The 25,015-nt window shown below is 37.3% G+C and overlaps 3 protein-coding genes across 4 annotated transcripts; all 3 read left to right on the forward strand.

The window, feature by feature from the left end:
* The first annotated feature begins 2,103 nt into the window (after positions 1–2,103).
* On the forward strand, positions 2,104–5,342 carry LOC137713493 (uncharacterized). 2 transcript variants are annotated; one of them, XM_088683694.1, is made up of 4 exons: positions 2,104–2,235; positions 2,296–2,462; positions 4,237–4,510; positions 4,736–5,342. In XM_088683694.1, exons 1-4 carry the CDS (start codon positions 2,229–2,231, stop codon positions 5,206–5,208), a joined length of 921 nt encoding a protein of 306 aa, XP_088539820.1. In that variant the 5' UTR covers positions 2,104–2,228; the 3' UTR covers positions 5,209–5,342. The 2 variants fall into 2 exon arrangements, with proteins under 2 accessions (XP_088539820.1, XP_088539822.1); XM_088683696.1 differs by lacking the exons at positions 2,104–2,235; positions 2,296–2,462 and adding an exon at positions 2,476–2,944.
* Positions 5,343–14,300: 8,958 nt separating this feature from the next.
* Positions 14,301–18,587, forward strand: LOC137713630 (putative inactive leucine-rich repeat receptor-like protein kinase At3g03770). Its single transcript, XM_068452954.2, has 8 exons — positions 14,301–14,798; positions 15,397–16,743; positions 16,836–16,969; positions 17,070–17,313; positions 17,416–17,627; positions 17,721–17,743; positions 17,834–17,945; positions 18,106–18,587. The coding sequence occupies exons 2-8, from the start codon at positions 15,450–15,452 to the stop codon at positions 18,316–18,318; spliced, it is 2,232 nt and encodes a 743-aa protein (XP_068309055.2). The 5' UTR covers positions 14,301–14,798; positions 15,397–15,449; the 3' UTR covers positions 18,319–18,587.
* Positions 18,588–22,398: 3,811 nt separating this feature from the next.
* LOC148691129 (F-box protein SKIP23-like) lies at positions 22,399–23,235 on the forward strand. The gene has a single exon (XM_088684633.1). The coding sequence runs from the start codon at positions 22,399–22,401 to the stop codon at positions 23,233–23,235; it is 837 nt and encodes a 278-aa protein (XP_088540759.1).
* Positions 23,236–25,015: the final 1,780 nt, after the last annotated feature.

The raw sequence follows: 25,015 nt of genomic DNA on the forward strand, positions 1-25,015 counted from the left end.
TCGTGCTAAGTAAGGATGATAATATACATATAAGGATCACTCTCCTGGGCGATGTGAGATCTTACAATGAGACATTCCCATATCAGTGAACTTGTGTCCTCTACTCCGCGTTGGACATCTCTTGTAATAACACCTTCTATTTTACCTTCCACTTGTATTCTAAATTAGTAGTATGCTCTGAACATGTCATGCATTATCATTATTATTTTGTTGGCAGTTGAATATTATTATATTATCTTGTAAGGTTTGTATTTGAATATTACATTACATAGTTACGTGCAAAATTTTTATGCATCTTTCACATGTTCTCGACATATGCATTCATTAAATGGTTTGTGTCACTCTCGGGTGTCGGCTAGCATGTGGCCATCCCGTTGTCCTTTAAACATCAGGATCGGGGTGTGTCACTTAGAGTTTATTTATACTTTCATTAGTATCACATAAGATTTTGTGGTATCCACTAGTGTAAATATTTTAAATTGAAGATCGAATTCATTCATTGTATTCATATAGGGTCAAAGAATGTAGCTGTAAAAAATCATCAAAATCGGAGTTAAAATAACCGTTAAATCGTGATTTTCCGTTTTTAACCATCGAAAAGTTTTGTCCCATTACTTGATCTATGAATGTTTGTTTTTTGCGATTTTTGGCATACGCTATGTTGAAGTATATACAAACAAGTTTGTTGGTTGGATCGTTGAAACTAGTTTTGAAGAATGCGTATCCCATCAAAACAATAGATTCACTAACACTTAAAGTTTATTTATACTTTCATTAAGTATAACATAAGATTTTGTGGTATCCACTAGTATACATATTTTAAATTGAAGATCGAATTCATATATGGTCAAGGAGTGTAGCTGTAAAAAATCATTAAAATCAGAGTTAAAATAACCATTAAATTGTGATTTTTTGTTTATAACATTTGAGAAATTGAATGATATATATATTTATTAAGTAGCTTTAAATTTATTATTGTAGTTCGGATCTGGTTTTTGTTAGAAAAATATATTATTGTGGGTTTTATGGTAAAAAAAATTGAATTTGAAGGAAGTAAAGTCACATTTTCAGTAAATTTTATAATAATTTTTTATCTCAAAAATATAACTTGTGCGACGCCACAATGGAGTCGTTGTGCAAAAACCAATAACACGATGTCATAATGTATACATACGTTATGCAATTTGTTAAAATTTTGACGATGCAATTGAAAAAAGTAGGCGTTTTTTTTTTAAATTTTCCCAAATTACTCTTTGTAATTGGACAAAATGAGGGTGCAATTGGAAAACAATCCAGACGGCAGCCACTCGATCTCTCTCTTCTCTCTCTCTCACTCATGCAACGAGTCCATCAGAAAAAACTAAGCGAAATCACAAGGTTATTTAATTACTTATTCAACCGTATATCACTTCCTGAGGAGTTGAATTCTCCACCTCTAGCTACTAAATAATTATGTTTGTAACTTAGGTGGTGGAAGGACTTGGACGTGCCAAAGAAGCTACCTTTTGTAAGAGACAGATTGGTTGAGGTCTACTTCTGCTGGAGTTTGTCAGTCTACTTTCAGCCTCAATATTCCTTTGCTAGGAGGACATTGTGCGAAGTTGGAGAAGGATTATTTCCCTTCTTTTTTTTTTTTTTTTTCCTCTCATTTCATCATTTCCTATTTGAACGGTCACAGTTAAATTACGTCAATATCTTATATTCATTTTTTTAGAAAGAGAAAAACAAAATAAAGAATGGAAGAAGAGATGATGGAAATGAATGGAAAAAGGAAGAGAGAGAATCCTAATCCTACAAAGTTACTGCTATTACATCCATTATCGATGACGTTTATGATGCATATGGAACATAAGAAGAACTAGCTCTTTACTGGAGCTATTGAGAGGTATGAATACATCATTAGTTAAACTTCTCTTATATATAAACTATCTTACCTTACATCACCATCCAATCAAAAGGGAAAAACTAACCTAATTACGCACGATTGGTTTATATTATCACTTGATCAGGTGGGATGTCTCAACCATGGATCAACTACTAAAGTATATGAAAATCTGCTATCAGACGTTGCTGAATATATACAATAAAATTCATGAAAAGCTTGCGCACGAGAAAAAATTATATCGTATCCACCATGCAAGAGAAGCAGTACCATCCTCAAGACATGCTTAGTTTTGAGTCTAAAGTTGTCACAGGACCAGAAAAACGTGCTGCAAATACCTCACAATATGTATTGTATGGAAGCAAATAATTATTTAAATATATAAATATGAATTAACAGTAGAAATGATTTAGATGAAAAGACAAGTTCGGGGGTCTCTCTCTCACTTCGTCTCGCTCTTCTCTCCTACTCCGTTAGACGAAGACAAAGACGAAGGAAGACAGCAGCCACTACCCAACCATCTGCTCCTCCTCCGCTCCAACCTCCTTCGGAATTCCTCGCCGTTTCCTCAATTCCGAAGGTCCCTTCACATCTCTCTCTCTCTCTCTCTCTCTCTCTCTCTCTCTCAATGTTTTGCTTTTTGCTTTAATCGTTCGACATATGATAATTAGTGGGTTGTTTGGCGAAAAGGGTAGCAGAGAAAGCAAATGGAATGGTTGCAAATCTGTGATTTTTTTAATTGGTGGGTTGTTTTTTGTTGGTGAGACCTTAGAGTTTTGATTTTGGTAGAGTGGGTGATTTTTGTGATTTGGGGAAGCGGGTAATGGTGGGTTTGTTGTTAGGGTGAGATTTGTGAGCTGGGATTTGGTAATCTGAGTGAGTTGGGGTGGTTTTGGGGGGTTTCTGGGATGGTGTGTTTGGGGGTGAGGTACCATTTGGATCTGAGACTTGTAAAAGGCAAGTGAGAGAAATGGAGAGAAAGGGTTGGGAATTCAGTTTGTCTCTGGTTGATCTTGGTAGCTCATTCACTATGGATGACAATGGTGATTGCTAATATGGAAGGTCTGTACTTGTTTGTTGTCTTCAGCTAGCTTGACTTTTGCTGATTTTCCTTTTTCTCATTCTTTTTCCTTTATAATTTGTTATCTTTTCTAGTACAAAAAATTTAATACATTTATTTATTTTCTTGATATTATGAATTTCTGGAAATAGTTTGCTGTAAAATTTATGGAGTAGTAGAATTTGGTATGCTCATTTAAACTTAGTCGCTTACCTTGTACTGGGACTTGAAAGCCATTTATGAATCTTGAATACAAGAGTGTTTACTTAAGCCTTCAATTTGCTTTGATAACTATTAAATGTAATGAAGTGGAAGCTGAACTTTACTGTGATAAAGCTTGAAGAATCGTACTATTTTACGGCTTGTATTGGTGTTTCGGTTGCTACAATTGATATTAAGTGCCATTATTTGATTTTGCAGTTATGGCATTTTGATGTGTGATTTCTGTGTAAAACCTCTATCTATTTTGTAAGTCTTATGAATCAATAAGACTTTGAGGGTAGTAGTTGCCTTCCGTAGTTAATGAAGTGCTGTACCCACAGAACTTTATGATTGTAAACCTGAATTCAATCATATGTTTCTGCTTGTGATCAATTGTGAGGCTTGAGTTTTGCTTTGCCCATCAAGTCCCACAAATTTGTGAAATTTGTATCTCTATGGATTATATGTTTTTTCTGCATAATGGTTTTATGTGTCGTTCTGGATATTCTAGAATGGCGTGCTCTTCAAAATTCAAACTTTATGGTCTGATAGGTTACGACTTTCTAGTGTGTTTATGGCTTGTGGTGCGCTGTTGCTTTCATTCTTTTCCTAAGTATTGTTTGTCCTAGTGTAGTTATACTCATTCCATTTGCTTTAATACATAGGTTTTTGATTGTTATGCATATGAAAGAATGTAGTTATCAGCTTAGCGCCGTGGTGGAGCCTAGGCCATGGGCAGGTCATAGGGGGCACGATATGCATAATAGCTAGTATATATTCATATTTCTTAGTATATATGTGTGGATGTATATAAGGAAACTAAATGAACCTAGTTTGCACGGCATGAAACTATACATGTGTGTATTTTTATATTTATTGTTTCAGCTATTTCAAGTAAAACATGTGTTTGGAGTTGATCAACCAAAACTACTTTTGAATTAGTATTGTTTCTACCTTTGCAATACTGCTTTATATATATGTGAACAAATGCAATAAAGGATATGATGTTACTTTGGTTGCTAATTGATTAGTTTCAAATGCAAGAAATGATTAGTTTTTAATGTTATATTTTTATGGTTCAAAAATTGTATAGATGTCACAGTTGATCACTCGTCGTCGGGGTGTGACCAATGCGCCTCCTACATTTTCAGCACCTACTGCTTTAGCCGTGAGTGCTCCATTGATTGGGGAGCCTACATCCCTTATTGAGGCTACTCCTAGGGCATCCCAGGTGCCTGCATCATCGACGTCATCAGTGTCGATTCAGCCGCTCAGTGCACAGCGGCCTCACCGGCGCCGCCACCATCCGAAGCCTTCTGATCACACTTCCTCGACATCCACAATCGAGGGTGGGGGCTCCCAGCCAGGTAGTTTTTTCTAATTCTCACTACGTTGTATTTTTTTCATTTTAAAACTATTATTTTTATGATTGTGAAAATTTGTTGCATTGTGAAAATGTGATGTGGGTGTGAATTAATGTTATTTTACTATTTTCAGGTTTTAGGAAATGATATACTATTAAGGGAGGTTTTGCCGAATTTTATGTAGAAATTTAAGATTAGGGTTTTCACCATTTAAGTTATTTTGGGCAGCTGAAAAAAACACTAAGGGGCCTAATCGAATGTTGAAGCCGATACACAACGTACGTATGTCCAAAAAAATGATCAAGATTGCGTATGACTCGCGACATCGTGGAGCGGCTACCTCGCAGCAGCATAGCAGCATCTCTACCAGTTGTAGTTTCGTTCTGGATCAGAAGCTCGGTCATCATCATGGCAAGGTTGTTCGAGATATGGGGAAGGTGCGGGTTCGTGAGATGGGTGCCTCCTCTTCCAGACCGACCACAAGACAGGTCATTGCCCTGACGAAGGAAGTGGAAACCCTAAAAGCTAAGATTGCAGCCCAGGGTGATAAGCTTGCGGCCCAGGGTGAGAAGATTGCGGCCCAGGGTGAGAAGATTGCAGCCCAGGGCGAGAAGTTGAGCATGATCTTACGGGCCTTACAGATGTCCGGCCTCCAAATCCCGATGCCAGCACCTAATCTTGCTCCACCTTCAACCACCTAACCACTTCGCTCAATCGATACCCAGTAGCATGATGCATCAAACCCAGACAACTACTTGTAGTTTTTTCTTTTATGTTCGGACAGCTTATATGTACATTTTCATATATTTTATAATTAAATATTTTTATTGGTTTATTAATTATTGTTTATAATTTAATTAAATATTTATAAAAAATTAAATAAAAAATATTTTATCAAAAAAAAGAGGGGGAGGGGGGGGGCGACAACGAGAACAAGATACGTCACATGAAAATTTTTGCGTAACGTAGGTATTGTCGTCGCACAAAGACCTTTTGAGAGACGCAGGTTACGCCTTTGTCGCGCAAACTCTGCTTTCACGACCTTTGCATGACAGTTTGTGCGCGATGAAGTTTTCGTTGGATTAATTTTCAGGCGACATTTTTTTACTTTGCGCGACGAACTATGCTTTGTCGTGCAAACTATTATTTGTATTAGTGGGTATGAGTAAGGCGTTATGGGAGCAGAAGTTGGAAACTTATACAAGTTCAGGTTTCTTTCGATTAAATTTTTGCAGCGTTCAGATCGCAATCTTTGTGTATGATCAGTGAAGAATATCCGTCAACTGATGGATTTCCTCGTGAATAAGTTGAATTTGAAGCCGTCAACTATTGCGAAGCATCTAAATTGTTATTTCATTATTTTCATTTTGATGATAAAATGCTTATGTCATAAGGGTATTTCATGATACTAAAGGTGAAACCAAGAATTGGTAGGTCCGTCTGAAAGGTAAATATGAAGACGATATACAGGACTCTGTTTTTTGTCCTGGCCACTACATTTGACCATGCAGGATGCAGCTTTGTGTTCCCAAGTCTTAGCCTTATCTGATTTTGGCCAAGAAGTCTATTATGGAGGGTGGGACATAATATATATATATATATATATATATATATATATATATATATAATGTGTTTCTATCCATACAAGACTAGCTTCTTAATAGAGATTTTGCTTCACCGTTCATGAAACAGTTTAACATATTATATTATCAACAATGTTTTATGGCATGAAATTTTAGCGGTCAAGAATCAGTAAGTACAAAAAATGAGTGTAGCGGAGATGAGAATATTTCATTGGATAAGTAGGCATACGAGGAAAGACACAATTAAGAACGAAGATATCCTGGGTAAAGTAGGAGTAGCTGTGATTAATTATAAGATGAGAGAAAATCAGTTAAGATGGTTTGGACATGTGAATCAAGGATCTGCAAATGCTCTGGTTAAATGATATGATTACAAGATAGAAACTTGACCTAGGAAGACTTGGAAAGAGAATAAGAAAAGACATGGAGTACTTAAAGCTAATAGAAAACGTGGCACAAAATCGAGCGCAATGACATTCTAGGATATATACAACCAAACCCACTTAGTTTGATAAGGTTTTTTGTTATTGTTGTTGTATGAAAGATGGGACGCAACATATATATGTTCGATACATACAAGACTAGCTCCTTAACAGAGATTCTGCTTCACCATTCACGAAACAAGATAGAGTACTACTACTATCGTGTTACCCATATAGTGACCAAAGTATTAATCATGTAGTGATCATCTGTGGCGTACCCAGGGTTTTCAAATAATGAGATCATAATATTGACAAAAAAATTTTATTTGGCCATTTCGTCGAGCACCAAGTAGACACATGCCAATTCCTGTCAATATATGCCGAAAGTTTATGCCAACATATGTCGCCAACTACTATTACTTGTAGAGGCTTGTCGAGGGTGAATGTAGGATGGAGTAATGTTGAAAACTGCCAAGGTCGTTCAATTGTATTTCATACAAGAAGAGAAAAAAGGAAGACAAATACGATAGAAGAAAATAGAAGAAGTATGAAGAGGAGGTTGTAATCTAGTTTCCTTTAGTTGTCTACAAGGGTCAGATACAATATACAAACAAATATACATGGTTTTTTTTTTAAATTATTCGGATCAAAGACAACCAATGACTCAATGCTGGCTCCTTCACTGGTGATTTTCTATAGTTTAGTGTTTTACCATTTTTATGGATCTATAGTGGAAAGGGTTCTATGTAGGCATGATTACATGCGTTCAATATCGATCCTGCTGTAATGTTTAGTGCTATGTAGACAATACATGAATATCATACATTAGAAAATTACGAGATTACCATCCAAGTGGGGTCATTAGGCCATCTCCAATCGACCCCACCAAAGGGTTATAGGGCTAAAAATAGTTCGGAATGACACAAAAATCGTCTTCAACTGAGAGCTAGGCCAAATGGCTTGTGGGCCCCACTAGGCCAAAACACCCAAATTAGGTCAGCGGGTTGGGCATTTCCAGCTAGCCCTTCAGCTCAGCCCATTTGCCATCTAATGGCTACCTGGCGTTAGCATGATGCCTGCTAGCAACGGCTAGCTGAAGTCATTCTAACGTCAGGTTATCGTTGGAATTTGATATTTTTTTTAAAAAAAAAATTTTGGACAAATTTTTTTCCTATAAATACCTAAGCCATTTCTATACCATTTCTCACATACTTTTCACCATTCCATACTATCCAAAAAATTATTGAGATTATATAAAGATAAGAAATCCGGAGGCTTATTCATTTAACGACAAGTGGCACTTAAAATATGTCCAAAAATCTTATTTAAAAATGGTAGTTTAATTTAATTAACCATATTAATTCAATTAAAATAATAAATTATTGAGAGGGTTATGTTTGGCCTATGGTCCCCTCGGTTGGAGATGGTATACAATATGGTCTGATATTGTTTATTAAAATATAATTTCTTGCAAGGCTATAGGGCTAAACATGGTCCTTTGACCTTCCTTCGGTTGAAAATGGCCTTAGATGTCGTACGATGGGTATTTTTTTTTTTTCTTTTCCCACTACTACTCTATTGTTCGGTTTCATGGGAAGCCCTCATCCCACACTAACAACTTGCATAATTGATGTGGGGTTTTCATAGGTCTCGTTTGATAACTTGGACCGTACTACTATTTTAGTCAAATAAGACAAAAAGTTATCGAATAGTATTAACTAAATTAATAGGCCGTTAGTCAATTTATCTTTTCGTATTTGACCATTAGATCACCATGTTATAACACTTGTATCATTTATTAATCCTAACCTTTTAATATGAACTCATTGTCCATCTATATTATAACAGTGCTACAACGATGCCAAAAAATTCTCTCGTATTTCACCCTATATGTTAATCGAAACTACGAGAATAAATCAACTTAGCTACGTCTAGTTGCTCAAGCAGTAACTTTAACATGTTTGATTGACATAAATTTGGCACCCACCACCAGCATATGTGATATCTGCAACTACTGTTGAAGTGGATAAGGACTTTTAAATCGCTCTGCAACCAGCACAAGCAAATGCATTTTCTCCGACTTTACTTAGGACTGGTTTGGGGTTATTTAAATTTTTTTTCTAATAGTAGATTCTTAAAAAAGCTAAGACTAAATTCTGTTCGTTAAATAAAAAAATAGTATTTTTTCTTCTTCTTAAAATCATATGTTTAAAACAGCAGGAAGCATAAATAATTACACACGTACTTCTAAAAAAATGCTTCTTTTTTTTTTTTTTTTTTTTTTTGTTATATTAGAAGTAGGCAAACAATATCAAAGACTTATCTTTTTTTTACGACTGTGTATTCTCACAAGACAACAAGTACATTTAAAAATAAATAAAAAAACTACAGAAACTCCAAACTAGCCCTTAAATATACACACCACATGTTCACTTGAAAGTGCTACTCCGGAAAAGATGCAACCAATCCAATGACAGACAGTACCATTAGAGGACTGAGATTTAGTGGTTCTTGTTGTAATGACCCGGTCGATCTTGCAGGTTCATGGCACTGTCATTTATCTCGAAGATTACCTAGCAGTGTTTAAAGCTGTAAAAAGTTGTATAGGGTTGCTCATCAGTTCGAAAACGTTAATATTTCGTCAATCCGCATTCGAAGCGATCGAGATTTGAGTTTTGAGTTTTCCATTCCGATCCGGTAAAATTTGTTTAGCAGTGCTAGTATGATTGTATGCACTTATGAAATATCTCCACGAAGAAAGTTGAGATTCCATCATAAAATCAATTGGCAATATAGAGAGTAGTCCAACCTCTTATAAGCCCATGCAAGGTCTCTCATTTCATCAATGTGGGACTCATTCTCAACACCCTCCTCACGTGTGGCGAATTTTTCGAGCCAAACACGTGAACAACATAACAGAGTGACGTTGAGCACATGTGGCCGTTTGGTTCACATGTGGGACAACCTCGATTCTGAGCGTGCCTACGCATTCGTATCGATGAGAACTACGGGAATAAAATAAACGAAAAAATTCTAATACGTCAATGGACAAAAGTCAACGAAGGTCAACCTTTCCGTCATTAGGGTTATTTTCATAATTTTAACTAATAAAAGTGCAATTTTCAAAACGGGTCGTTACATCGAGGGTGGATGCAGGATAGTGTGTAGTAATGTTGAAGGTTGCCAAGACTTTTCAATTGTATTTCATACAAGAAGAGAGAAAAAAGAAGACAAATATGATAGAAGAAAATAGAAGTAAAAAAGAGATGTCGTATGATGGGGTTCTTTTCCCACTTCTACTCTATTGTTCTATTTCGTGGGGAGCCCTCATCCCAGACTAATGACTTGCACGATTGATGTGGGGTTTTCATAAGCCTCAATTTGAGCTTACTAATTATTTTAGTCGGATAAGATAAAAAGTTATTGAATAATTTTGACCAAAGTAGTAGGCCATATAATGGAATATCGGACTAATTTGAGTATTACACATATATAGTCGATTTATTTTTTTTCATATTTAACCATAAGATCACGATGTTAAAACACTTGTGTCCATATATATTATAATAGTGCTACAACGATGTCAAAAGATTCTCTCGTATTTCACCCTATATGTTAATTGAAACTACGAGAATAAATCAACTTAGTTACGTCCAGCTGCACTAGGGGTAACTAAACATGTTTGATTGACATAAATTTGGCACACACCACATCATATGTGGTATCTGCAATCCAGGGCTGTCTTTAAGATTTTGGGGGCCCTGTGCGAAATTTATAAAAGCGCCCCTCCTTAAGATAAGTCTTAAAAAATGTAGGACAATGTATTGACGCTAGAAAACAACCACTTAAATCAAAACAAAGTTTAGCACTCACTGATTGCAATTTAAAAATGTCATTAATAATAAGTAAAAAGAGCTACAAACATAACATTCACTAAATAATCAAAAGCAGTTCAATCTTAAACAACCAAAGAAGAAAACGAATTTCAAAAACTCTAACTTCAAAGTTTCACTTGAATATGTAACATTATTATATAATAATATTGAAAAAAATACCGTCTTTTATGGTGTATTATTGGCACTCAAAATATCTTATTGTACTCTAAATTTTTGTATTTAGAAAGAAAAAAAATTATTCTTATAAGGAGTGTAAGATGAGATTTTAACGCGCTAACAAAATCAATTTTTGAATATAGAACATTATTTCATACCAAAAAAAATTTTAAATATAGAATATTAGGTGACAAAAATTTTGAGGCCCCTTCAAATTTGGGGCCCTCTGCTATTGTACCTTTCGCACCCCCTCAACGCCCCCTCTAATGCAATCTAATGTTGAAGTGGATAATGACTTTTAAAATGCTCTGCAACCAGCACAAGCAAAGCCTTGCATTTTCCACTTTATTTAGAGCTGGTTTGAGCAGTGTTCTAAAAATCGGCCTAGGCGGCACCTAGGCGCTCGGCGGTGGAAACCTGATCTGATTCGAGCTAAATCGTTTAGGTAAGGCGGGAAGGATTTAGGCAGCTGCCTAGGCTGTGCTAGGTGGGGTTCAGTGCTCTGCTAATCTCCCCTCGCATCCCCACGATCCACAACCCACAACCCAAATCTTCAAACATGCGCTCTTGCACCCAACTTCAATCAATGAACCTAAGTAGATTGAGAATATAAAAGGATGAACAATACACATAATCCGTCCGTTGGGTTTTACTACAGAGAGAGAAGGGGATATGTTGAAGAGATCCGTCTGTTCTGTTGAAGAGAAGAGAGAGAGAGTTGAAAGAAAAACTGAAAATGGGAGAAAAAGAAAGGCATAACTAAAGACTAAAGAGAGAGTCCGACATAAAAAAAAAAGACCAAAGAGAGAGAAGGGGATCTCTTTGCAGAGAGAGAAAGAAGAGGAGATCTGTTGATAATAAATGCAAGCTTAGAGCCACTGAACAAGTGATGGTTGATTGGGACTAGCATTAGAGAAATCAGAAAAGTTGTCGGTTTAATTGAAAAAAAGGGCTTTTCTTTCAAGTTGGGTCCATTTTGTTCAAAGAAAAAACAAACTAGGCCCAATATTCTTTGTATAAAATTAGAAAAAAAGTCCTAAAATTATACACATATACTCATATTTTATAATATATAGTGTAAATCCATGTAAATCCGCCTAAGCCGCCTAGCCACCTAGGTGCTAGGCGTTAGTCCACCGCCCAACTAACGCCTAGCGTTTTTTAGAACTTGGGTTTGAAGTTATTTAAATTTTTTCTAAAAGTGGATTTTAAAAAAAGTAAAAAAAAAACCTTAATTGTGTTCGTTAAATTAAAAAAAAAAGTATTTTTTTTTTAATTTTTTCAAAAGCATAGATTTAAAACACTAGAAAGCAGAAACAATTATACACATACTTTAAAAAAACCATTTTTTTTATTAGAGGCAGGTGAATAATACCAAACACTTTCCTATCTTTCTCCATGACTGTGTATTCTCACAACATAACAAATACAATTTTAAAAAAATAAATACAGAAACTCAGAAACTAGCCCTTTGATAGGATTAAAAGCACACTACAAAGTAGCACACAAATGTCCTATTGATTTTCCTTATTAACACTAAGATTTGTCAATTGTAGCATATGAAAATAAGGGTCTTTCCCGCAGAAGATTGTTTTATCTAACTACTTAAAATGTCACAAAAACTGGGCTGCTGTCACTACTGACCAGCCACCGAAAAATAATTATTAGACCGACTTACACTTATCTAAAGTCTACGAAATTTTACATGCAAATACTAGACACATAGAGCTACACTCACACAAATTTTTGGGATTTTTGGAGTTGATTTGATATTTAAATTAAATCGAACAAAAACAAAACAGAGACAGATTTTTGAGTAGTTCACAAATTAAGAAAAACGAGTTAGGGGAATTGCTATCCACCACCAAATAATCATGCAAACATGTTATGTTTCATTCAAATTCCTTTCATTTTCGGATGAAGATGCTCAAGTTGGCTCAATGTTAGAACCCAACCTATTACTCTTTCTTATGTAGTATGTTAAGAGAATGACGTTTTCAACTTAACTTAGTCCCTAACATGCAATCTAGAATGGTGTGTTCATAGATTTAACAAGTAGAAATCATTAAGAACGAAAAGAGTTTGAGTCATCACAAGGCATCGTAAGTACTAGCGTTGTCTTACTTATCCTAGAAATTGATTCACATGTTAATCGCAATTAACAAGTACTACTCTAGAACATATGTAGGTCCTCATTTGACAATGGCAGGCACACACATATTCATAGCATTAGAATCCTAGATATGCTTACTAAGTATGCATCCGTAGAAAACACAAAAAGAATTCATCAATGAGACAAGTAGTGAACCAATTTTCATCCATTCGTAAAAGTAATTCAAACGAAATGTCATAACAAACTTGCAATCATATTACGGGCTTCAAAACAGCCCCTAACTACTAAAAATTAGTTACACATAATTCTCAAATTAAACCAAAAGAAAGACATGAGTTTGAGAAGATAAAACCGAGAGAAGAGAATGCCAAGATTTCCTCCTTCCTTTCCTTCCTTCCCCAACGCAGCAGCCTTTCCTTTTTTCCTTGCTTCCTTCCTTGTTTTTCTATATTTTTTTTCACACTTTTTCTCCCCCTCTGCTACTGCAACCTGTAGGTCTTTTCTTCTTTTCTGCTGCCACAGTTTTTTCTCCATCACTCCCCCCACTAACAGCTATTTAGTGATGACAATAAGTGGGAGGAAATGCTAAAACAATTGTAACTCTTTGGGCAGCCTTTATGCCCATTACTCTCACTTAATTTTTCATTTCCTCTGATATTTGAATAGGTGTTAGCTGGCTTGTTCTTGGCTGCATCAGTTTTGGCTGTTAGTTTTATGGGATTTATTGCTTTCAATGATTTCTTGTTAGTTACAAACTGATCAGCCTCCTGGGAACCTTTTAGTGTTAGAACGACCATAACTTTTTCTAGAAAAATGATATTAACAATCCGCGAAATGCTCCAGAAAATAGACATCCGTAGCTTTCCAAGCATATAAGGCTCATTCTCTAATTCATTCTGAGCTGTCCGCAACTTGCTTCCAAAGTCAGCTGACCTGCACAGGCAGTTTTGACGAATTTATTACTTAAAATTCCACTTGTGTTATTTTTCTTTTCTTTACTTGACAAATCCTACAAAACACAAAAACAAAGTAAATAACTCAAAAATATAAGGAACTAACTAAGAAAAAACAAGTGAATTTGATATAAAATATATATAAATATGAGCTTATCACCCTTTCATACACACCACATATTCACTTGAAAGTGCTACTTCATAAAAGATGCAAACAAATCCAATGACAGACAGTACCATTAGAGGACAGAGATTTAGTGGTTGTTGTTGTATTGACCTGGACGATCTTGCAGGTTCTTGGCACTGTCATTTATCTCGAAGATTACCTAGCAGTGTTTAAAGCTGTAAAAACTTGTGTAGGGTTCGAAAACGTTAATATTTCGTCAATCCGCATTCAAAGCGATGGAGATTTGAGTTTTGAGTTTTCCATTCCAATCCAGTACAATTTGTTTGGCAGTGCTAGTATGATAGTATGTACATATGAAATATCTTCTAACTAGCCGACTGCTTCAGAAAATTTGTATGGCTTCGTCTGCTGCTGATTTTGGTCCTGGTTTGGCACACAGCCTGTAAAGTTATGGCAAGTAGCAATCACAAGTTCAAAGGACATGCATTCCTTTTACCAATTTACCCTTTTGTTTTACATATTTTGTGTTCATAATCGAATTACAAAAAAAAAAAAAAAACTAGCCAGACTCTCTCAATCTACAAAGTTCTGATTTACTCCTTCAACTTTCAGTTTAGTTATAAGCTCTTAATCTATAAAATAAGTTTTTCTGAATTGTTAAATTTATCACCTTTTTGTTGTGCTATTCCCCGTTTGATGAACGGAAATAACTCTTGATTACAATTTTGTCAGTTGTGGACAAATTAGCATGTTTTAAAATATTAGACGGCTAGAAATCAAATTTGAAAGTCGATAGGACAAATTAAGATACCAAGTTCATAAGTCATTGCTTCATAAAAAAAGTATGAACTCCCTTCCACAATTTTTCTTGTGTTTTCAAGTTGGTCTCATGAGGTCTACCACTTCTCTCGTTGCTGCGCAGAGAGGGCAAATACTGTTTCAGAATATTAAGTAAAGCCTACTCCATTAATGATGGAGATAAACCACTTTTCTTTCCAAGAAAGAACACCATGTGGGAGAACTTTAATGCATTCATTGGAGGTACCCGCCACCCACTTTCTCTCCAAACTTTCTCATCTTTTACATCCATTTTTCTAAAAAATTTCACAATTCTTATTGCATCTAATAAACTCGTTTTACAGACGTGGGATAGGCCAGTTAGTTAGAGTGTGAGTTTGCCTTGTTGAATTCAAGTTTGAATTTTTAAGCTAGTTGACCACCATACGTGTCTGTCTCTTTGCACTCAATCTTAATCCCTCTGTGTGAAGGATTTGAGTATTTTAGAATATCGACGTGTAAGAAAATCTAATACAGTGTATTAGGAAGCAAGTGTGATCATCCACTTAGAACTTCACTTTCATTTTTCTCTGTTTCTGCCTGCTTCATATGTTTGTTGAAACTTTCTCAAATGCTCAACTTTGGAAATTTTATTTTCTTTTATCTCGTATGAACTTTCTTTTTTGTATTTTATCTTATCTCGGTTTCTCTAAAATCTCAGAAATTTCCCATTATCCAATCTGATTCTGTCATAACTCACAACTGTGTTTCATCTTTAATGATCCCCAAATAGTTACCATCATTCTTAAATATAGGTTGGAAGTTTTCAATTCCTGCTTTATTGGGTTCTTTTATTTTGCAGATTTCAGAAACTTAACTCCTTCATGAAGCACTTCTGAGAAAAGCGATTTTGTAATGGGGTGTTTCAGATCATTTCTGCTGTTCTGTTTTGCATGGAGCTTCTTACTTCTAGGCACTCATCAACTCCAATCCTCACAGACCCAAGTGCTTCTGCAGCTCAGAAAGCACTTAGAGTATCCAAAACAACTAGAAATTTGGAACAATCCCAGCTTAGATTTTTGCTCCATTTCTTCATTTGGTCAAGTTAACATTACATGCTTGGACAATCTTGTAATTGAGCTCAGAATCAAGGGTGATAAGATTAAGCAATCCAAAGAAAGCGGCTACTTCAACGGCTTTCCAATCCAAAGCCAAACTTTATCAAATTCTTTTTCTTTGGATTCTTTTGTCACTACCCTTTCAAGGCTAAAAAGTTTGAGAGTTCTTAGCCTTGTGTCTTTGGGCATTTGGGGTCAACTTCCAGATAAGATTCATAGGCTGTCTTCCCTTGAACATCTGGATTTGAGCTCGAACTTTCTCTTCGGTTCAATCCCACCTAGGATTTCCGCAATGGCAATGCTTCAAACTTTTAAAATCGATGAGAATTTCTTAAATGATACTATCCCTGATTGGTTTGATTCGCTTTCCAATCTTACAACTCTGAGCTTGAGGAACAACAAGTTGGAAGGTACATTGCAAGGTCTTAGTAGCCTAAGCAGTTTACAAGTGCTAGATTTGAGCAGGAACAAATTGAACTCTGTGTTGCCTCCAATGCCGAAAGGGTTGGTCATGCTTTCCATCAGCAAAAACTCCTTCTCCGGCCAGATTCCAGTGAAATATGGCAAGTTAAGTGGACTTCAACACATTGATATGTCACACAATGCACTTATAGGCACACCTCCTGCTGCAGTCTTCTCTTTGCCTAATATTAGTTACTTGAACTTGGGGTCAAATCTGCTGAGTGGCTTGCTTTCAGGCAATCTAATCTGCGGTAGCAAGCTTAATTTCATCGATATATCGAATAATAGTTTGACGGGTAAGTTGCCTTCATGCTTAAGAAACGTATCAGAAGAGAGAGTTGTGAAATTTGGTGGGAATTGTTTGTCCATTGGTATGCAAAACCAGCATGAACAAGCATACTGCAAGGAAGTGATCAGCCTGAAGAAGAGAGAGTCCGGAGGGAACAATGCAGGGATCTTGGTGGGAGTGATTCTAGGATTAGTTGTACTTAGTGTGCTTCTGGTTTTAGGGTTTATCATTTTCTGCAGAAGATATTGCCTTCGTGGAATATCGGAGCAGAATTTGCTGCATAAATCAGTGCAGGAAAATTCAGCAGATGGCTTTTCGACCAAGCTTCTAGCAAGTGCAAGTAGGTCAATCGCTAACCAGAATGTACTCTCTTTTTTTGTTTCATTGAATGAATATTTAAGCTGATCAAGTTGGTTCTTTTTGCTTATTTAGGATTTATTTCACAAGATGGAAAGGTAGGGATACAAGGCCTCCCCGTGTGCCGGACATTTTCTTTGGAAGAGTTGATGGAAGCTACGAAAAATTTCAACAGCTCTGCCTTTTTGGGTGAAGGTTCATATGGGAAGGTTTAGTTTCAATGCAGAACATAATTACGAATTGAAACTATAATTTTCGTAACAACATATATTCTTTAAGTTCTTACTCTTTTTTTCCTTTGGCATGCAGCTTTACAAAGGAAGACTATACAATGGGACTCAAGTTGCTATAAGGTGCCTGCCTTTGTCAAAAAAGTACACAATTCGAAATGTTAAACTTCGGTTGGATCTGCTTTCCAAGCTTCGGCACCAGCATTTGGTGTGCCTTTTAGGGCACTGCCTCGATGGTGGTGGACAAGATGATTACAGTCCGAACAAGGTCTATCTTGTGTCTGAGTATGTCCCCAATGGGACATTCCGTGCTCATCTCTCTGGTAAATCTTCAAAACCTAAACACAATATACTCTTGGTGGAAAAACACAAACTTATCATTTTGTTGCCTAAGCATAGCAATAATGTTATGTATGTTTTTGTAGGGAATAGTCCTGGAAAGGTTCTCAACTGGTCGGAGAGATTGGCAATTCTAATTAGTGTGGCCAAGGCTGTGCACTTCCTACATACCGGAATTATTCCTGGTTTCTTCTGCAACCGCCTAAAGACGAACAATATCTTGCTCGATGAGCATGGTATGGCAAAATTGAGTGACTATGGACTGTCCATTCTAGCAGAAGAAACCAATAAATCCACGGTATGTCTCCTCATAGTGACTCAATGATCACTTACCCCTGCGATAATTTTTTCTTCCCACGCAGTTCTGATTGTGTACTTGTCTTGTTTGTAGGCAAAAGATGGCCTAACATCATGGTAAAATTTACACCATATTTTTACTGTCTACTTTCTGCAGGTTTGTACTAGAGTTCTTTAGTTGTTGACATTTAACATTGTCTTGATCAGGCAAATGACAAGTTTAGAGGACGATGCTTATAGCTTCGGATACATACTACTGGAGGCTCTTGTTGGATCTTCCATGCCTTCTCGAAGAGAAGTAATCCTTCAAAATAATATGGTAACTCATTAACTTCTGACCTGTTGCTTATCTACACTAATATTTACGCTTCACACGAAAAATGCGCAGAATTCATCATGTCCTATTGTTCTCAAGATTTTGGTGACCGTATAAGTACGCGCTTTTATTGATCGAAAAATGGTTCTACAATTTGCTGCAGGCGTCTCTGAATAGCCAGGACGGGCGGAAGCAGATAGTTGAACCGGCTATTCTAGCCACATGCTCACAAGAGTCTCTGTCGATCGTGATCTCTATAATGAACAATTGCATTTGTCCAGAATCGAGCCGTCCATCTTTTGAGGACATCCTTTGGAACTTACAGTACGCAGCTCAAGTGCAGGAAGAAACAGCAGATGGAGACCAAAAGATTTGACACACTGCATCGCATTCATTGAGTTATATTTTTGTAGCCTCTCCAAATCACTGCCACTTCATTGATTTTCAGAATATTGATTTTGGGGCTAAATAAACAAGAGAGAATATGTGAAATTCTTTAGTGTGATCGACAATAGTCCACCAATGTTATATCACGTGCTTTATTCATTAATATTATCCAAAGATATAGAGACATCTGACCGCCACATTGAGTTGTATACCTAAAAACATTTGGGCCAATAGTGAAACCTTTGTTTTTGTTACAAACCACGTTACCATTCTAGCTCGTATAAATAACTAATTCATCTGAGATTACTGAAAAAACTTAAATATTCTTGATATAAATAAACTTAATTATATACAGCAAGATTAACATCGTTAATATAAGGATTTGATTGTATAAATGACACGCTCGATCCCAATATCCACCAAACATCAAGGTAGGCACGTGCTAGCCGACATCCGAAGGTGACGAAGTCATATTATGTGTGTGTGTGTGTGTGTATAAGGCATATACATATAGAACACTTCATCATTCATCTGAAGGTTCTACATCACGCGCCTGTAGGCAGATCATTCGCCCGTAGACAGTACCATTTGCCTGTAGGCACTACATCTTCCAGCCGAAGCCAATATATAAATATCTTCTGGCCGAAGCCACCAATCTACGCCCTACTAAAGCCAATATAAATAAGTATCTTTTGGCCAAAGTCACCTACGCTTGGCTGAAGCCAATATAAATATCTCCCACCCGTAGGCACCAACCTAATGCCTGGCTGTAGCCAATATAAATATCAATCGACCTGTAGGCCCCTACATCACCCGATCAAAGCCAAAATAAGTATCAATCGCCCGTAGGCTCCTACAACACCCACCCAAAGGCATATAAGTATCAATCGCTCGTAGGCAGGACCGTTCGAATAACCACTAAGTAAGTATGTAAGGACATTAACATAATATTTATAAAATATATATATATATATATATATATATATATATATATATATATCTATCTTAATCAGAGTTCAATAGTTAAAACGTCATATCGTAAAACCTATTTGTAGCATATAGTCATCAATCATGTATACTATAAAGAACGTAAACTCGATAAAGCATGAATATCATAAAGCGTAAATCCAATTTACTCATAAACATTTCATAAAACGTAATCGTTAAATCATGTTTTTCATGTATACATTTATAATAGTAAAATATGCATTTTAGAAAGGGTCTCCTCAACTTACACCATTGGCGAAGAGTTGTGTAACCAAGGATGGATGGAAACGCCACAAACAATTACACTTAAGTACATAAAGGTACCAATTAATAAAACTATACTATAACGATTGAATTTCGGGAAACGAACGTCATAAATAGATTCATGACATCGAATTACCCTAAGAAGGGTCCCGAGCAAATTTCGTAAAAGTCAACACAAAGAATATTCTAGGAATATTCCACAGAATATTCCATTTGGGTTGGGTCGGTCCAGCCGATTCTGGGCCTAGACTTTGGGCCGGTTCTATGGGTTTGGGCTGAAAGGTTTCTGGGCTGGACTTAAGGTTGGGCCGGGTAGCTTGGCCCAATGATTGGGTTGGGTTAGTGTTTTCAGGTCGGGCCTGGCCCGTTTCCAGGCCGGTTTCGAGGAAGAGGAAAGCCGGAGCTTTCCAACCGTCGTTCAACCACAAAATGTAACCAAAACAGGTTGTGCAATATACCAAAATGAAGCCCAAGGAACAAGGAAGAGCTTCGTACCATTTTCACAACATGTGGTGGCCGGAGTTGGCCGAAGTTGGCCGGAAAAAGGCTTGGAAGTTTCAGGATCTCGCCAGGATATGGGGAAGTCTCCCCGAGCTGGTTTTTCTTTGTCAAACGTCCCCAAAACATACTTAATTCTTTAAAACAACCCAGAATGTTGAAAAGGAAGGATGAGCAATGGTATTTCGAGCCTCACCTAGTCGGGAAAGGTAGAACTTGCCGGCGTGTGGGTGTGCTAAGCATGTTTGGGTGGTCTCTGTGCTTCACAGAGAAGGAGGGAGAGAGGAGAGTCCAACGACGGTGGTGGGCGATGGTGTTCAACGGAGGAAATGGGTGTCCGTGTGTGTGCATGTGCGCGCTCGGGGGAGAAGAGCACAAAGTAGAGACGAGAGGGAGAGCTGAGATAGAACGAGAGAGAGAGGGCTTAGCGTTGTACACGGAAAATAGGAGAGGAAGAGAAAAGAGAGACCAAGAGAAAGTGATGGAGAGAGAGAGAGGGTGCCACGTGGCAAGCAAGGAGAAGGGAGGGTCGACGGACCAAAACAGAGGTGCCTCTTGGGCATACCATTTAACGAGAATGTATGATATACAGCCTAAATTTACATTCTAATTTCATAAATATTAATTTTTATAAAAATTATCAAATATATCCAAAATTTTACTGGAGTAGACCTCAATACCCTCAAAGTTAATAACAAACCTAACCCTAAATCGAAACACTATTAGATGAATGAACCTGTTTATGAATGAACCTGAATCATTTCCAAGAAAACTTGCTGTTTGACAATACCATCCACATCTCATGGTCTCATCACCACCTCCCAATCAATCAGACATTTTGTTTATGATTTTGGTTTTGCAATAAAAATTGAAATTTGTTTGTCTACAAGCAATTCTGATGGGCTTTTGACAAAAGGTAGAGCTCCTAATGATCAGTGAACAGATGGCAACATGCCATCGTTGCTCCCAATTAGCCAGACCCTCATTCAACTTTCCTAATATATTTCCTTTTGATTTGTTAGGTTTTCAACGCATACCGAAAGTATAAGAACAAAAACTAGTTATTATTTTAGTTTTTTTAATTGAACATTTCAAAACAATATGAAGGAGAAGGATAAGCAAAGGCAGAAGGGGGGAGGGTTGCGGTGGTGGGTGGTCCGGTGATAAGTAAGCAGTCTTGTGAGTTTGAATGACAGGGAATTCCAACGATTTTAGGTGTAGTGTAATTTGATTATAATTTTTAGGGCAGTTTGGTCTATTTAAGCGTGTTTTTTTAGTGCAGATAATAAGCAGATGTCTTGAACCGCTCTCAGTAGTGGAACTGACAACTACATGAATTGCTTAATATAAGAAGAACAAGAGACTGAACTCTCTCCGGGTGCATGCTAGCTACCAAGTCCGAATCCAAATCCAAGTCAAAATTTCAAGAAGCGGAGGAAGTAGGTACAAATTTAAGCTTTGCTGGAGTGTTGCGAGGAACTTAATTTTGACTTAATAACTGTTACTTATTTTTGACTTGATAACTGTTAGGAATACTGTAGCTAATTCATTTGCTCTTCTAATTTTTACAAGTGGATTTACATATTAAGTGGTGCGTGCGTAGCAATTGTTAATTATTTCTCCTTTACCCAAAAACAAAGGTAATTTCCAATGAGTTTGAATCCCAAGAAGTTGACCCTCCGATTAAAATTTAGAGACACTTTATTGGAAGTTCAAAGGAAATGCATGTTGTAGAATTCCAAGTCAAGCATACTCCTTTGTTTTGGCTTCGTGACAGGAACTTGATAAAAATGCGGATGATTTTCTAGTTGAAATACTTCATTCTAACCGGACATTAGTCCTACCGCTCAGGACCTTATTCGGTGTTGTGTATTCTATTCTATTTCTTTCCTTAAATATATGGATATTGATTAAGTAATTAATTTATCACCCTTAATAATTATGACATTTAGCCTTTTAGGATAACGAAGAATAAAAATGAAAAGTTTCCTATTCACATAGGGATTGGTTTACTACATACACACACAAAGTTTTCCATTTGTCACTAGGATTTGTTTGGACGTGTAAAACAAGGAAACTTTACTGAAAGTACCCCTTCCAATTGTCATTAGGATTCGACGATATAAAAGGAGTGATTAAGCACTGAGTATTCATATTCACAGTTTGTGCTTTCACTACGAGATTGAGAACAAGAAAGATTGAGAGAGAACATCAGAAACCGGGATCTTTTCTGCCTTCTTCTTCTTCTTCTTCTTCTTCTTCTTTCCCGGGATCTTTTCTTTCGTTTTGCAGTACCAGCTAACCCTTGATAGTTTAATATATGCATATAGCGAGTGGTTCCGGTAATATCCCAGACGATCTGTTAGAGAACATCAGAAACCGCCTCAACACTAAAACCGACGTTTCTAGATTCCGCGCAGTCTGTAAGTTGTGGCTGTCCTCTATTCCTCCCTTCGAGAAGAACCTGCTCCAATTGCCCTCGGATGTGAACATTGCAGACCCAGACAGCGGCTATGACATTTGCGGATATAGCTTTACCCTCGTCGAGAGTGTAGTCTATCATCTCGCACCTCCCAACGATGATGATCCCCAGAAAAGAGGTTGGTTGATTAATGTCAAACAAGTAGGTCTTGATCAAAAGGGTGAACAACACACTCATCACATGTTGCATCCGCTCTCCCGCTTATTTCGAGGGCAGCCCAAGTCCTTCCCCAAGGTATTCAACTTATTAGAATCTCGGGTATTTGAAGTGGCAAGAATGTATAGTCTAGTAGAATATGGTGGGGAGAAGCGTGGTGATTTTAAGGTGGCTGCATCCTTGAATCTTGATTTCCCTTCTTTCATGGCAATTGATCTATTCGGAACGTTGTACTACGGAGAGCTAGGTGCTGACGTTGTAGATTGCACCAACTTCCTTCTGAAGTTGGATGACGAATACCGCGATTTTCAAGACGTTATTTTCTTCAAAGGAAGGTTTTGTGCCGTGTGTCGTGACGGGAGAGCAGTGGCGGTTGATTCTTGTCTGAATACGGAAATGATTGCATCTCCATTACCGAATATCGCTTGCCTTGACCACGAGAAGAAGAAGAAGTTGGTGGAGTCGTTGGGAGAGCTGCTTTTAGTTGATATGTATTTGAAGGGAAATCCTGTTGAATAAGAAGAGTATCCAAGATAACTCTAATGATCCCAAGAAGAAGAAAATAGAGCGCACACACTTAAAGAAAGCTCACAAAACAAACTAATTAGCAAAGCTTTTCTTCTTTAGCTCTAGGCTTTGTTTTTCTTTGAATGATTTACAATGCTTGAGAACTTGGGTATTTATAGCAAACCAAATGATTAAACTAAGATTATTTATTACCACACAAAACACATTAATTGCACCTAATAATTTTTATTCAACCATACCTAACATTGCCTAACTTTCCTTGCCTAACTTTGACATTGATTTTCAACACTCCCCCTCAATGTCAGCTCTCATTCTTTGCACTGTGCTGAGTAGACAGCGAAAATTTTCGAGCTTGCCTGTACTTAAACTTTTTGTGAACAAGTCCGCAACTTGATCATTCGTCTTGACTTGTCTCATCTCAATCTCTTCTTGTAGAACCTTTTCTCTGATAAAGTGGTAGTGCACTTCCACATGTTTAGTTCTTGCATGAAAGACTGGATTTTCCGCCAAGCGAATGGCCGATTGGTTATCACAGTACAATGGTACTGGATAATCTACTGGTTGATGTAGATCACTCATCAACTGTACCAGCCATGCATTCTCTTGAGCTGCCATTGCTGCTGCTCTATACTCTGCTTCTGTGGTTGACAAAGATACCGTTGGCTGTCTCTTGCTACACCAAGAGATGGTTCCAGAACCAAGCTTAAACACATACCCAGTTGTTGATCTCCTGGTGTCATGATCTCCCGCATAGTCAGCATCACAGTAACCAACTAACTTGCAGTCTTCACCTTTCTTGTACAAAAGACCATAGTCAATTGTACTCTTCACATATCTCAGTATTCGTCGAACTGCTTCCAAGTGAGGCTTCTTTGGATTTTGCATGTACCGACTCATCACACCAACTGCATAAGAAATGTCAGGTCGAGTCAAGGTTAAGTAGATCAAACTACCTACCAATTGTCGATACATCGTCGCATCTTCCAAATCTTTTCCTTCATGGGCACTCATTTTGACATTTGGCTCCATCGGCGTAGAGATCAGCTTGCATTCGAACATTCCGAACCTCTTCAATAAATCTTTGGAATACTTCTGTTGACAGAGAAATATTCCTTCTTGTGTGCGATCAACCTCTAGACCAAGGAAGTGCTTGAGTTGGCCAAGTTCCTTCATCTGGAAACGGACTGATAAATTCTCCTTCGTCCGAAGAATTTCTGCCTCATCATCACCGGTTATGATTAAGTCATCCACATACACTAGCACGATAGCTAGCTTTCCTTCATTGGTTTTGACAAACAAGCTGGAATCTGCAGGTGTTACTGAATAACCACTTTGTGTTAGAAACTCTGCAATCTTACCGTACCACGCTCTTGGTGCTTGTTTCAAACCGTAGAGTGCTTTCCTTAACTTGCACACGTACTCAGGATGAGCTTCGCTTTTAAAGCCCATTGGCTGCATCATGTAGATCTCCCGATCTAACTCTCCATGCAAGAAAGCATTCTTCACATCCATCTGCCACAGATTCCAGTCTTTGTTGGCTGCAAGTGCAAGTAAGACTCGTACTGTTGTAAGCTTCGCCACTGGACTAAACGTTTCATCATAGTCTAGTCCGTACTGTTGAGAGAAACCACGAGCTACCAATCGTGCCTTGTACCTCTCGATTGACCCATCTGGACGACGCTTTATCTTGTAAACCCACTTGCAGGATATGGGTTTCACATCTCTTGACTTTGGCACGAGATCCCAAGTCTGATTTTGCTGAAGTGCATCA

Source organism: Pyrus communis, chromosome 14, assembly GCF_041283825.1.
Source record: "Pyrus communis isolate YQ-2024b chromosome 14, ASM4128382v1, whole genome shotgun sequence".
NCBI classification, from domain to species: Eukaryota; Viridiplantae; Streptophyta; class Magnoliopsida; order Rosales; family Rosaceae; genus Pyrus; species Pyrus communis.